This window comes from Euprymna scolopes, chromosome 5, assembly GCF_053919585.1.
Source record: "Euprymna scolopes isolate OS-2025 chromosome 5, ASM5391958v1, whole genome shotgun sequence".
NCBI classification, from domain to species: domain Eukaryota; kingdom Metazoa; phylum Mollusca; class Cephalopoda; order Sepiida; family Sepiolidae; genus Euprymna; species Euprymna scolopes.
This window is the reverse complement of record NC_136486.1, coordinates 26,237,771-26,254,115: the sequence shown is the minus strand read 5'-3', so window position 1 is coordinate 26,254,115 and position 16,345 is coordinate 26,237,771. Positions and strand designations below refer to the sequence as shown.

The window sequence follows — 16,345 nt, the reverse complement described above, 5'->3', positions numbered from 1 at the left end:
AAAAACATGAAAGAACTTCAGGAATTGAAGACAGAACAAATATTGAAATTGATGAAAGGGAGCTCAAGACAATTCTAAGAAAACTTGCAAACTATAAAGCGCCAGATCACAACAGAATAGATGCATATTGGTTTAAAAAAATTCACAGCCATACATAAAAGACTAACGCAAAACCTGAAAAGATATATCCACAAAATTAACACATAAATATGGATGACCTATAGAAGTGCATTAATACAAAAAGATGCCGAAAAGGAAATGAACCTGGGTGGGAAACTACAGACCAATAACTTGTTTCACAAGCATGTGGAAAATTTTGACAAAACAGGTGAAGGAGAACAAATATACAACTCTTTTAACAATCGTGAACTGCATTCAGAGAAACATAAAGGATGCAGGAAAGTGAAAATAGGGATGTATGGCCTGTCATACATAGATCGAAAGATCCTGAAGGAAATAAAAAGCAGTAAATAAAAGAACATAGCCATGGCATAGATCGACTACAAGAAAGCCTGCAACATAATCCATCAAACATAGATAATAGAATGCTTAAGAATGTACATGATATCCAATAAGATTATTAATCTCTTTAACAAAGCAATGGGGATATAAATGGCTGGAACTGACAGCTAGAGGATAACACCTAACTGAGATAAGAATTATCTTTCAATGAGATTCTCTATTATCACCACAAAGGTGATGGTAGATATAAGTATTCAGACACAGAACAAAGAATAAACCATCTTATGTATATGGATAAACTGAAACTATTTGAAAAAGGCAAAGAGGGACTGTAAAATCTGATAAACACGACCAGAATCTTCAGCCAGGATATCCGAATGGAATTAGGAATAGAGTGTGCACTGCTAGAGATGAAAAGGGGGAAACTAGAGGCAGCAGAGGACATGGAACTGCGCAACCAAGAGGATATTAGAACACTTGGCGAATATGATACCTGCAAATATTTGGGAACTCTGGAAGCAGACATCAAATCAAGAGAAATGAAAGAGAAGATTGGAAAAAAATACATGAGAAGAATAAGAAAAAAAACTTAAGAACTAAATTCTATACTAGAAATCTAGTAACTAGAATAAACATCTGCGTATATAATTTAACAATATTAATAATATTAATAAGATACTCTGGGCCTTTCATAGGCTGAATAAAATATAACTTAGCCATCTTGATCAGAAGACTAGAAAACTAATGGCCATGCACAATGAATTCTACTTGAAAGATGATATAGACAAACTCTGTGGGAAAAGGAAGAAAGGAGGAAAGACTAGTAAGTATAGAAGACTGTGGAATGCACAAAAAAGATTTGGAAAAATACATAATAATCCAGAAACAGAATCACTACTGACAGCTACACAGAATAATGCAATTAAAACAAACTACACCAATGGTAAAATAGACAAAACACAGGAAAACAGTAAATGTGGACAAAGATATACTACAGCAAATCGTATAATAACTGGATGGAGTAAACTAGCTCCAAAATAATACAAAAACAACCATGACTGTGTGGGGGAAAGCACATGGCATTGTAAACAAATGGTTAATACCATACAAAACAATTGTGAAAGGCCAAGAAGACAAAACTCATAAAATCCTCTGGGACATGGAAATACAAACAGATAAACTCATTCAAGCAAGGAAACTGGATATGATAATAAAAAACAAGAAGAAAAACAAATGCCAAATTGTAGATTTTGCTGTACCGGCAAACAGTAATAATCAAGAAGACAGAAAAACAACCCACGTACATGGAACTTGCCAGAGTATTAAAAAGAATATTGAACATAGAGGATTTTAATAGAATACCAATAATCGTAGGAGTACTAAGAAAAGTCATGAAAAATAAAAAACTAGAAAAAGAATGAGGAGAAATTGGAATCAAAGGAAGATTATACAACAGATAACAATGATGAAAACCGCTGAAATCTTATGGGGAAAACCTTGAATGCGAAAACTAACATAAACTATAGACACAAACCATCCACATGGAAATTGCAACAGAAATAAAACACAAAAGGAGAAATTGGAATCACAGGGAAGATTATAGAAACATGGAAGGAACTAAAACTGCAAGAAATTTGACAAACTGTACCTTCCCTAAAAAACACACATTGTAATGACATCAACCTCGGCTGATATGGTACAAAATAGTCATGAATATTCAAGGAAGATGGAAAGACAGAGGAGGGAAAGCTCTCATCAGACCTCTACTGAAAAGATTCATAGATCATTAGGATCTAGCCCCCAAACCCCCAGAAATAAAACAAAACAATAGTTGCTGACAACAAGTAATTGATGGTAAGGGGGTGTTGCAATAATGCAAACTCATTTGCAATGGTAATCAAAAGAGGGGGAGATTACAACAAATCTGTAGAGACTTGTTGTCAGTCAGATTCCAGAGAACACTACCGATCATCATCAGTTTGAGATATAGTGAGTTTAGAAATTGAAATCAAAGGGAAGACCACAACTACACAATGCCCATGACAGCAATGATGGCAACAGCTGAAATCTGAAGAAAAATCATTGAATGCAGAAACCAACCTACACAAGTAACGAATACTAATTAGCCACACTGAAAGTGCAGTTTCAAAATATAAGGCATTAGTCTCGATTAATAGCACACAAAACAATTGTGAAGGGTCAAGGAGAATGGAAAGACCGAGGAGGGAGAGAACTAACGAGACCTCCACTAGAAAACTGCAGAGAGTACCGAGACCTTGGGAAGGCTTCTTGCCACACAAATCCTAGAGAAGACCAATAGTCATTACCAGCGAGAAATCTATGGTAAGTGGCTGTTGCAATAATGCAAAGTTATTATAGAAAGAGGTGGAGAGTACTAGAAATCTGGGAAGACTTGTTGTCACCCAGGCTCCTGGGAACACCATCGGTTATATATCAGTGAGTAATCACTGATGACGAGAAGAAGAAGAAGAAAAAGAAGAAAAAGAAGAAGAAAAAGAAGAAGAAGAACAACAACAATCATCATCATCATCATCATCATCTATATATTAATACTTTTATACCCTTAACGTACATATGTGTGCCACGGTTTCCAGATTATAAATTATTCGATCGGGAGATCCTATTTATTAAAAATTATTAGTATATAGATACGCTATCACCTTCTATCCTCCTTTTTAATCAATAGAATCTCCCAGATCACCGAAGACACAATGTAAAAAAAAAAATGATGTCGCTTATGGGTTGTACGTGAAACTAAAATATACCTTCTTGGTCTTCTGCCTAGGATCCAAGGGTAGTATTTGTTCTACTCTAAAGATGTTATAATGATATCGTGGGGTTTCCATTCGCACTGGGCGTCCATACGATGGAAAAATGTCACAGATTCCTATAAGAAATAAAGATAAACCGAGATAACCAGATATATTCTGACACTACATTAACCAGATTACTTAGATAAATACTTTTACAGTTTTAACAAAAGGGCTACAATAATACTGTGGGGTCTCCATTCACGCTGAACGTCCACAGAATGCTCAGCAGCAATATGTTACATATGAAAGATGGCATTGTGTGATTTCCACAGATCCAAATGATGATGATGATGATGATGATGATGATTATGATGATTTAAAAAAAAGAAAAAAAAAAAGTCAACATCATTCACCTGATCAAAGTGGCGCCATCCTCAACACAAAGGTTTTGATTCGTATAAACATGGTTGACTATTACTTGGATGTTGGCCTGAAACAAACAAAAAGAACAATCAAGTACAAAAAAAAAAAAAAATAGAAAAGAAGTTGGTACTTTGGAATTTTCTTGACTGGAACAATTTACATTTTTGCATTGCTTATTACTACGATTTTAATTTTCTTTACCCTGAAAAAAAAATATGAAGATGTTTTCGTGATACATTTGTAGATTAGCATCCTCCACTGAATACTACGACCCCCTCTAAAAAAAAACAATAATGAGATTCTACTGTTTTAGGCAGGCGGCCATTTTATTTTATTAATTTAGAATTTAGAGTGGGGCTATGCTTCGTTTCTGCTACATGGAAGTGAAACTTGACATTTCAAAATCAGCTGAGAGAAAATTAGACCCATTTGATTCCATGTACCTTAGACAGATTTTAGGGATTAAACGGGAACAACTAAGAGGTCAGAGACTGCAATAACAAACAGGTGGTATTGTTAATAATCTGCAAACGATGTCTAAGCTAGCTCGGACATGCCCCAAGATTGAACCCAGAGAGAATTGCTAACCAAGTGCTACACTGGACTCCTAATGGAAAAAGTAGAAGAGGAAGGCCAATAATGAAATAGACCCAAACAATTGAGAGAGATTTGATCGCAATGGGAAGAAGTTGGAAGAACATTACAGTTTGATTGAAAGTGATGGTTATACTTTGACTCATGCGTCAAAAGAAGTGAGAGTTCCCCATTCAAAGTCAGTTTCATATATAAATTTAATATAAAATGATTCCCCAGTTTCTGGGCCATTTTAGCATTTTTAGGTCAGTTAACAAAACTTTTTTTATAACCACCCCAAGTCTGAGTGACTGCCAGTTAGGGTTAGATTAAAGTTGTTTAGAAGTAAGGAATGTTTTGAAAGAAAAAAAAATATAGTGAAATGCAGCTGTATCACTGTAAATAAAAAAAAACAAAAAATGATTTGGTTGGTTGTTTTTGTTTTACAGCATATCAACCCTTTTCAGGTTATTTAATGCTGGATCTAGTGGTTTTGAAGAAAACTTTTTAATAGAATATATTTGATTTTTTTTTTCAAGTCGGTTTCTATTCAACCCATAGTTGGGACCCTAACAGGTACTACCACTCCGGGTTAGAGTGGATCTGAGAGCAATGGCAATTAAATAGTGGCTCCAGGCTCCCCAAAGCCCGTAAGCTGGGGCCTCACCGTCGGATATAGTTTAAGGTCATATCCAAGACCTACAAAAAATGAATGAACGAGTTAATATCTGGTACAAAATTGATTTCACATCGATTAGAGGAAACAATGCAGAACTGAAGAAAAAAAAGCAAAGTGAAATTGCTCCAGTAAAAAAAGGCTCAACAGCACCAATTAGAATGACTCACTCATTTAAATATATTTTCATTTAGGCTGTAGGTTTGTCTGTTTTTGTAAGGTCCATCTCAGCTAGAAAATGATTGGTTCCTCAGGCATTTACATTATACTAGGATAGATAAAAAATCTTACAAAATTTTTTAACAGCAGTAAAAACATATAAGAACACCTCGCTGAGTGCTTACCTTGCTTTTAATTACCTGCGATGAATATCATGCAAGCCTCTGTATCGTTCAGACCCTCTAAAGCAGAAGCAAATTCAGAACTGACCCAAATGAGATAAATTAATAAATACTAATAAATACCCAGAAAGTAATATTGTGCTACATAGTTCAATACAAATAATGAAATCACATTGAAAGAGACAATCTTTAATTTACTCCTTCAGTCCAGCATCTCTTTACAATGTTGTTCTCGTTTTTTTTCCCCCTGTTTCTTTCAAATGCTCCCGTTTTTTACATAACACTTCACAGACTTCATTTTTCGGTGGTGAACTACTGTACATCTTTCTCATAGCATTACAACAATGATCATATGTTATTATAATGATATTCGAAAACGAGCCTACATCAAAAGGGAAGTCACTCTCGTATTCTTGTCCAGGGTTGCCGGATTGGAATTTTAAAAGGCTATTCTGTGAATTTGGTCTTTTTTTAAAAGTAGTTTGACCTTCAAAAATTGTATTTGACCTTTTTCAAAGTGTAATGTACAGACTAACTAAGGAAGGAAAAAACAGACATATATATCTTTTGAGATTTTTTTAAACAAAATTTTTGTATATCAAAATTCCGGTAATGTTCATATACCAATAAAATAAGTCAAAATTAATTGACTCAATTAATTAGGATCCATGATTATCGGTTTTAAGAATCGAACATGCATATAATTAGGGGTAGGCTATAGAAACAAAATTTTTCAAATAAATGACAAAAGTGGCTTATTACCTTCATTTATATGTAAATAGATGGGAACAAGTGATTTTTTTCAAAACGGGTCAAAATTGGAGGGTCGCTGGCCCCAAACGTGATTTGACCGCGTCGACGCGTGAAAATGGCCCAAATTTCGCCCCCGAACACACTTAATCATTTATTGAAAGCCACAGGGTGCATTTTTTGACTATAAATGCATTTGTATCATTAAATCTAACATTCCCATTGGCTATCCCACAAGTATAGGGTTTTTTAGGGTATCTCAGAGTCCAAAATGGGTCAAAATTACCCCAAAATTAGCCAAAAATGGTCGGAAATCATGGATTTTCCAAAATGCACCTCCCAAGCCACACAGGGTGCAATTTTTGACCATAAATGGCTCTATATCATTAAATCTAACATTCTCACTGGCTATCCCACCTATATAGGGCTTTTCAAGGTATCTTAAGGGTCCAAAATGGGTCAAATTTACCCAAAAATTAGCCAAAAATGAACAAAAATCACGGATAATCCCCAAAATGCAGGTATTATATCTCATCGGGCTCCTATAAACACTCCTGTATGGCTTTCTACAGGTGGAAGACTGAAATAACCACTCTGTTATCTTATCCATTTGTATTTAGGGTATTTAGAGATCTTTGGGTGATGTAAAAAGGGTCAAAACAATCCAAAAATGACAAAATTACGCTTTACGGTACATAACATATGAATCATTAGTTCATTCATCAATGATACTTTTAAGAAACATCGTAACTTTACTACATCAACTTCTCAGAAAGTAATTAATTGTAAATTGAACATTGAATGTCAATAAAATGCTGTCCAAGAAGAGTCTGAATTTATATTGTTCTCATAGTTACCCCAAAATTGATGAAAATGGCCCTCGATTCGCTATTTCTCGATTTGTAACCAATATATTGAATAACTTGATAAAAGGTATGAGTAATTAGCAAAGGAATTATTTTGTTATTTCAAGACACAGCTTCACTTCACATTACTTTAAAATCATTCAACAGTAAAATATCAATATAATGCATTAAAGAGCTCGTCAATCACATCATTATTCTCTAGCACATATCCTCCACTTCAAATTGATCATCGTCCAAATCCAAACGATTGTGCAGTTCTTGCTCTGCCAGAAACCATTTATGTTCCATATCAACGTGAAAGTGTCAATGAGCCATTTGCGAGAGAGACTTTTGATCGACAAAGAATCTTCGTTCATGTACATCAAATTCATCAGGATTCACATCTTTTGAAAGTATATTGAGAAGGACATGGTGCTCTCGTTTCCATTTAATCATATTCACACGTCTGGAACCCTTTGCTTTGTAGACATCTTTGTCGTAAATTTTTAGCGATCGATCAAGTTTATGTTTTATCCCAGGTATTGTAACATAACGAACATCACTTCCAAAGGCTTTCTGCCACAATTATAGTAATCGCAAGGAGAACTGGTGAATATGATTTTTCTGTGTCGTGGTACCATATTTGGCAGCATGATGTTGCACAGCTTGAACACATTCAGCCTCAGTTGGAAGAGAATCAAGCAGAAGATAAGTCCAATCGTCGTAATTATAATCTTCGTCAATCTGCCCTGCTATACCAGCCATGTTCATTGCATTTTACTAACTGAAAAAGAAAGCAAAGTTCAATCAAATTCACAATTAATGCAATGCAATGTTATCGTGTCTATTTAAAGATGCCAATGCATTGTTACAGAAAGAAAACATTTCCTTATTTGGTAATTTTCCATCTATAACTCAAATTAAGCCCCTTTTTGACAACCTATGTTGATTCTTAGGTACTTTTTGACTCTCTTTGGCTAAATCGGTCATATTTAGCCCCTTTTAAAGGTCCTTATACCCCTCATTAACAGTGCAAAAGTTAGGAGAGTGCCTGCTTCAAGCATTTCCCAACAGTTTCTGCCATGTAGAGGTGTCTTTGGGCCCATGGGAGGTGCATTTTGGAAAATCCTTGATTTCCGACCATTTTTGGCTAATTTTGGGGTAATTTTGACCCATTTTGGACTCTGAGATACCCTAAAAAACCCTATACTTGTGGGATAGCCAATGGGAATGTTAGATTTAATGATACAAATGCATTTATAGTCAAAAAATGCACCCTGTGGCTTTTAATAAGTGATTAAGTGTGTTCGGGGGCGAAATTTGGGCCATTTTCACGCGTCAACGCGGTCAAATCACGTTTGGGGCCAGCGACCCTCCAATTTTGACCCGTTTTGAAAAAAATCACTTGTTCCCATCTATTTACATATAAATGAAGGTAATAAGCCACTTTTGTCATTTATTTGAAAAATTTTGTTTCTATAGCCTACCCCTAATATAATATTTTTGCAAAAATCAAGACAACAAAATATAAAATGAGAACATCATATTGTGTGTTTTCTTATGCGTTACAATTGTTTGGACACATTTTAAATATTATATCATTAAAAAATATTCCAAAACAGCTACTCTTCAGATACCAAAACACACACACAAAAAAAAACAGGCACACAATAAAGTTAAACAAAGAATGCGACATTGTATTTACCGAAAAGCATAAAATAGCCAGCGAACAATTTATCACATTAAATTATAGACTGTTGACAGAATTCGCTCCAAATTTATTTGTTTTCTGTTCTTTTTTATGAGACTTCCAGAATACAAACTGTACAACTTCTTTTTAATCATGCTTTTTTGCATGTTAAATTCAATTTTGACAATACCTTTTGCTTATTAATTTGTTAGTTGAACGTACAGAATAGTTACAGAATGGAACGATAAAATTGTCACCCTAGAAAAGACGACATGATTCTATTTCCGTTTGATGAAAACCAGTTTCCTTTTTTGTTGTTGTAGACAATCTGCTAGTTGACCAGTTGTGTACAAATCCCAAGAGTGATAGGAGTCTTCTATCACGTCTGTTCAATGAGTGATATCGGAGGTGCACCACTGTACTACTCATACTCTCTACCAATCCAAGCTATACAAACAGGACCATTGCCAGCACCCTCAAAATGCATCGCTGGATTGCCACAAATAACAGGGATGTATCCAAGGTGATGGAAACAAAGTTTCCAGCCATGGTTATGGTCTTTGGTGTGGTTTCAAGTGATGACCACATCATACCACCTCACATCTTTGAAGTCGGCTTGAAAGTCAACACCAACGTATACCCAGATGTGCTGAAAAATGTGATGATTCCCTGATGCAACGAGGTGGCCGCTGGCAGACTCAGCGCCTGCCCACAAGTCCAAAGACACCCAGGCTTGGCTTCGGAAGGAGTGCTCTGATTTTGTACCCTTCTCTTATTGACCCTCCTCCTCCACCGACCTGAACCCGTTGGATTACTTTGTTTGGTCATACGTTGAGAACATCACCAACATGACCTCCGACAACACCAAAGCCAGCCTGATTGCCGCCATCTACCGAGTAATTGCCAAGCTCCCACTGGCACTTGTGGAAAAGGGATGCTCCCAGTTCCAGACCAATATCGAGGCGGTGATTGAGGCTGAAGGTGGTTACATTGAATAGGTGACAGCTCTACTACATAATTCTACTCTGTGTTGTCAATTTTCCTATTTTCTGTGACTATGCGCTTTCTGGCTACTTCGGCATGCCTTATTTTGCCTGTTGCTATTTAACTCTTACACTGATTTCTAGCATCAATATATTTTTGCCTATTTGTACTTGACTTATGATGGACGAACCAGTGAAATGTATGCTGGCTTTGTACAATGGAAGTTGTACAATTTGGAGTGAACTACTGGGAAGAGTGGGGCTTTTTATAGTTCCTCTCTGTGCAAACATGTGCTTCAATGCTAGTTGTTTCATTGACACAGTGTTTAACAGGAACAGAAAAGGTATTATATATATATATATATATATATATATATATATAAATATATATATATATATATATATTAAATTAAAAAAAACATTTTTTTTATTTTTGTTTATGTAAATACAGTCATATCTCGCTACGATGTGCAGACCATTTCAATCATATTAGATAGCATCAGGCAAGAAAAATTAAGGTGCAAAAACTGAAAAGGTTTAAGACCTTTTCAAATTTTGAAAAGAGAGAATTCGCTATGAATGGCGATGGATGAAATTTGAGTTCTTATTGAGTTCTTACTAAAATTTCATCCATCACCATTCATGGTGAATTCTCTCTCTTCAAAATTTGAAAAGGTCTTAAACCTTTTCAGTTTTTGTACCTTAATTTTTCTTGCCTGATGATATCTAATATGATTGGAACGGTCAGCACATCGTAGCAAGATATGACTGTATTTACATTAAAAAATATATATATATATATAACTTGCTCTCTTACGATTGAGCACTATCAACAACCATTGTTGAAATTTAATTATTTTCAATTTTTGGATACCTTCCCACCGAAAAAAAAAAAAAAAAATATATATATATATATATATATATATATATACATATATATATATCTAAAATACCATCCACAGTTGAAAAAAAGAAAGAAAACACAAACCAATCAGGTAAATAAAAAAATATTCTTAAATGATTTATTATTTGTTGAGTTATTTGCTCACGACTGTACATTCTTGCATTATAAGCCTTCAAAAACACCTTTATATATATATATATATATATATATATATATATATATATATATATATATATATATATATATATATAGACAGAGAGAGAGAGAGAGAGAGAGAGAGAGAGACAGACAGACAGACAGACAGAGATGAAACCAAGAACAATTAGAGAAATTCTTTAAAATCGGGATGATACAACACTCAGCAATCGAGGTTGAGCATGTAGCGACTTGCTACAAATATTAAGTGATTTTACAAGCAACGTTTCAGTGGCGTGTACAGTTGCTGTATACACCCACGCAATTTTCGCGATCGTAAAAACTAAAACTCTGCCTCTGTGCGCCGACGTAGCTGTAAGCACCTGACGTCACAGGGATGTTGTGTTTTCAGCCAATCGCATTGCAAGGAAAGATAATTTAAAAATATTTTCCCTAACGGTTCTCTGGGAGCCGGTCTGTCCACGATAAAAAGGGGCAAATGCGCCAAAACCAGTCAGTCGAGCCCAGGGTCACAGACAGTCAACTAGCATGGTATAATCATCGACTCTGTCGGTTTTTTCCCCCGACATTAAACAACCACCTTCGTGCGCATCACTTATCAAACTTCTCCACATGGAAATACGAGAGCAGTGAGAAGTAATATTCCTTTCCTGAACATTTTAACTTTATTACCTTCTTGACTCTCGTGCTGAATCAACACATGCACACATAAAAATACATCAATACAAAAACATCATTCGCCATTTTTCTATTGTTAAATAAAAGTCATGTTGAACTTTTAAAATTCGTCTTTGTCTTAATGCCATTTATGACAACCATTTTTTTTATTCTTGTTGGGGATTGGGAAACATGGTGATGAGGGAGAGATAGAAGTGACATTTATACATATTACAGATGCTCACATCACGACCGTGATACCAGGCATCGGTTAATGTTGACTGCCCCCCCCAAGCTTATATACAGAAGGAAAAACGAAAAAAACATTATAAAGATATATATCTTTATTGCTTTATTTATTATTTTATTTTTATCTTTTGGAATCCTTTGAGATTAATCTCTTGAAAAAGGCCCGAGGATAAGTTGACCGAAACGTGATGAAACAATAACTAAGAAGATGAGGATAAGGAAAATGAATGCACAAATACACCAATGCGCATACATTTAATCGTTCATTCAATAGAAAGATTACATAAATTAGGGGTACTGGATTCATATGGTTTTTATACCTAGATATTTCAAAGCTTAATGTTTCTTATCAGAAGAGGAGAGAAGGTGCTAGGTAACATGTTAGAAATGTGATATCGTGTGTTAAATATATTGGGAATGAAATAGTGGGTTGTCTAAGGTAGAGGTTAAGCAGTATAAATATGAAGGGAGGAAAGCTGAAGAATTAAACTGATTAAAGTTATATATATCGTCCTATACTACCTTAATCACTGTTTCTTGCCAACTTAAATTCTATGAACTGAGGATTTTTAATGTGTCTTTTTCAACATAGTGGATCTGTAGAGTTTCAAAATAGTCAATTACAGTGTGCAACAAATTTCAGTTTAAAAAAGGCAAGGGAGATAACTAAATTTACTAAGTGATTAAGAATTTACAACAAATTTCAGGTTAAAAATGAGTACATAGCCATATAAGACTATTGTGGCCTTTTGACCAAGATCAAAGTGTAGTATGTGTGTCCGGCAGATGCTGCAATCAAAGACCATTGCCCTATAAGACCTGTTTCGGTGTAAGAAAAATATCCTGATACTAAATCTAACCTTTATTTCTTTAGATTAGCCACCGTTTTTATGTACAATAAATCATATTTTATTATTATTTATGAATGAAAAACACAGAATTGTCAGTTTAAACAATATTCGTTCTCTTAATCCTTTTGTCTTGAATTTCATCCTCCCTTTTTATATTGTAACAATAGTCTGCTAACATGCCACGGTTTTGTTTTCCTTTAAACTGCTTCTCAATCACTGAAATATCTTGATGGAATCTCTTGCCATGTTCATCACACACAGCACTAAGATTCTCCGCAAAAATTCTTGAAAATAATAATTTTGCAAAAAACTGTACCTACTTTGATGAAAAGTCAGAAATCGATTTTCTATGCCATTGTGCATATGAAAATAGCTGCAGATGTCTTGTACTTGTTTAGTGTTTTATTTTATTTATTTTTTTTTACAAGGAGTCGCCACTTATCAAGGCCCAGAGACCACTCGAGGATAAGGGTTCATGAATATACAGTAGTCAATGAGAAAATGTTGTAGTAATCGTTAGTAGTGGGAATTGGGTAAATTGGATTATTTAAGGAGCTGGCTCATCAAGAACTTGTTTACGTTGGACTTGAAGACGACCAAATTGTAGTCAGTTGGAAAGCAAGAAAATGGAACTGAGTTCCCCAGGCATGCAGTTCTAAGAAGCTTTGTTCATGGAATCTATGATTAGGTTCAGGCACAGATAAAAGTGGGGAAAATTATTGGTAGTGGTTTCAGTTAGACGAGTGTTTTTCGTGAAAGTCAGACCGGGGGAGGGATCAAAGATTGGAGCTCAGACGAGCACTATCTCATTGTGCATATAAAAATAGCTGCAGATGTCTTGTACTTTTTTAGTGTTTTATTTCATTTATTTATTTATTTACAAATGAGCCACCACTTATCAAGGCCCAGAGGCCACTCGAGGATAAGGGTTCATGAATATACAGTAGTATACTAAGTGAATAACACTGGGCGATAAACTTCAGATTAAAAAATGCACATGGCCACATAAGACCTGTTTCGGTGTAAAAAAAAATATCCTGATACTAAATCTGACCTTTATTTCTCTAGATTAGGCATCGTTTTTATGTATTATAAACCATATTTTATTATTATTGGTTATTATTTTTGGTTATGATTATTATTGGTTATGAATGAAAAACAGAATTGTCAGTTTAAACAAAATTCGTTTTCTTAATCCTCTTTTGTTGAATTTTATCCTCCCTTTTTATATTCCAGCACTAGTCTGCCAAGATGCCAATAAGCCAACATGCCAGGTATCCATTTTCCTTGAAAACATTTCTCCATCACTGAAATACCCTGATGGAATTTCTCATCATGTTCATCACTAAAATTATCCGTGAAATTCTTGAAAGTGACAATTTTGAAAAAAAAAAAAAAAATGTACCTCATTTGACAAAAAGATGGCCAGAAATGGATTTACCATACCATTGTGCATATAAAAATGACCACAGATGTCCTCTACTTTGTTCGAGTGTTGCACAGTGTTAGCCATCCATGTTACATGAAATAATGAGACGTTTATTTAAGTGAAAGACTAACAATGTTTTTATGAATAACAAGTCACCACTTATAAAGACCCACAGGCCTCTCGAGAAGAAGAGTTTATAAATGTCAGATGGGCAGTCAGACAACACTGTGAGGACAATGATGATTGAAACCAATCCTCAAAGATGGCGGCGTAACAAGAATTTATATACTATTGGACTTGAAAACGATAATGTTGTAATCATCTGGGAAGCTGCCTGTGGTAATGTGTCCCATACATGGGTAGCTCTTGGGAAGAAACTTTGTTTATTGAGGCTCTGTTTATATTTAGATACACAGAGGAAGAAAGGAAATTATTTACAATGGTTGTTGGAAGACGAGTTTTTGCTGTGAATATTTTATAGAGGAGAACCATAGACTGGAGCTCAGTCGAGCAGCTATAATGAAAATAATGTAGAGAGAGATAAGCAATCTCTCTTCTGTAGGAAAGAGGCTAGATTTCAAAATCAATTTTGAACTTCAAGTCAGTAAAGGATGCTTTGAGCAGCACCTCCCCGGATGTGGCAATGTTATAAGAAAAGGGTCCCCTTTTCTTATAAGTAAGAAAAACATTAGATAAGTGAAAATGAGATTAGGATAGACCGAGATTCGAACCTGGTAAGCAAGGTTCAGAAATAGAATTCCGCATTGTTCAGTTTCCTATAAAATAGTTTAGATATGTTTGTTTGTAAAAAGAATTTCATTGTTCAATTCTTTTTATAAAAACTGAATTAAAATAAGCTCAGCTAGAAAATAATGAACAATGCAATTTAAATATGTTGAAAAATAGGTTAGGGGAAAAATAGGTTAGTGAGAATTCTTTGTCTGCAGAAGTGTGTTGGGACCATGTGCTGAGCCACGCATGCTAAGTCACGCGAGACGATCACGTGTGGAGCCATACATATGACGTCATAGCAGAAAGGGAATTTCTCAATATAGGAGCTAGTTTTAGTCAGATCGGAAATGGAGACAGGAGGCAGTCGAGTCCGGATCGAAGAACCATCAGGATCGGGCGGAAAGAGCTGACATGATCAGAGGAGGATCCCTTTAGAAGCGGAGGGAGAATGGTTTAATCACGTAGAAACGACTTTGAATTCTTTGACGTCATTATCATTCGACTGGTCGATCTGATAATAAATAAGTTATCATCATGATTTTGTAAAACTGTGTCGTGTTCGTCATTCAACAGCAAAAAGTAATGTGAATAATCATCTTAATGAATTTTGTATACCCCACCCCCTTCCTAAGTAATGTCTCTCTTCATCATGAGTAATGACTGTCCCCTCCTGTGTTAAAAGAACTGATCACCTTCCCTCCTCACTAATATATGTGTTAAGAAGAAACATCCCCAGAACTGTAATATGTATAAATGTCACTTCTGTCTCTCCCTCATCACCATCGTATATATGTACTCGATATATGTCTTCCAATATGAACCCGGCTATGCAACAGCAACAGTACTCCATCTTAGGGTGCATTTGACTCTTAACAGGTAGAGAATTGGGTCAGGAGTGAGAAACCTTCTGGAGCGTTAGAATAATCGAACCATTTTTCCAGGTAGGTTGATTAGTGAGAAAGAGGGGGGGGGGGTCAGAGAGAGAGAGAGAGAGAGAGAGAGAGAGAAGGGGGGTAGATAAGCTTGGTTTTATAAGTGTTTAAATGTAATAATCCATTTTTTTTTTTTTGTGAAAGTTTGTATATGTTTGTCCATTCACACATGAATAGAGCCAAGTGATAAGCAAACAATGAACAGCAGTAGAAAGAGAAAAAAAAAGATAAAAGTTTATCTCGGTATAACTGATCACGTGATCAAGTATAAAATCAATAACATTAACTTATATATTCTTAAACTCATAGTAGTCTATACAGTGACGGAGTGTAAAGGGCTGATGGTGCCCTGCTAATGCTTGGGACCAACTCTTTGATTCTATACCCCAACCATGCAACTAGTAGTCCTAGTACTAAGAAATATTATAGAAAAAGGGGAGATAATTTGAATAGGATTGAATCTCTTCTCCTAATTTGACCCCATCCCTTCCTGCATGATACCGAGTCAGTGCTAGCACTTGAGTCAAGTAGCAAACAATATATCAGTCAAGGATCTGTGCTTGATAATTAATCCGCTAGAGGCCGGGCCATTGTGATAGCTTTTATCTGCTGAACTGTGGCATTAGTCCTGAGTAGTCCTAGGAGGTTCACCCTATGATCTTTGAATTGCACAGGTTTTTAAAAAAATCATTGAAAATTTTATATTTATATCATTAATTGCTAGATGAAAGATAATGTTTTTAAATTGCAACAAAATGTACATTACATAAAATAAATCCAAGGTAATTTTTTGATTCAATTTAAATTAAATTTTTATACCTTACTTTGTAAAATTTATAAAAGTGCACTTTGAAGATAAATAAATTTCAAATTGAATCTTGTACCTTTATTTTTAAAGCCTATAGTAAAAGCATTTTG

The 16,345-nt window shown here is 35.1% G+C and overlaps 1 protein-coding gene across 1 annotated transcript in view; it reads right to left on the bottom strand.

Moving 5' to 3' along the window:
* LOC145276746 (cilia- and flagella-associated protein 161-like) overlaps window positions 1–16,345 on the bottom strand; it is a 174,255-nt gene that overhangs the window by 18,392 nt on the left and 139,518 nt on the right. The window contains exon 6 of the mRNA XM_080127977.1: window positions 3,650–3,726. Within this exon, the coding sequence (XP_079984103.1) occupies window positions 3,650–3,726 (77 nt within the window). The remainder of the gene's footprint in view (window positions 1–3,649; window positions 3,727–16,345) is intronic.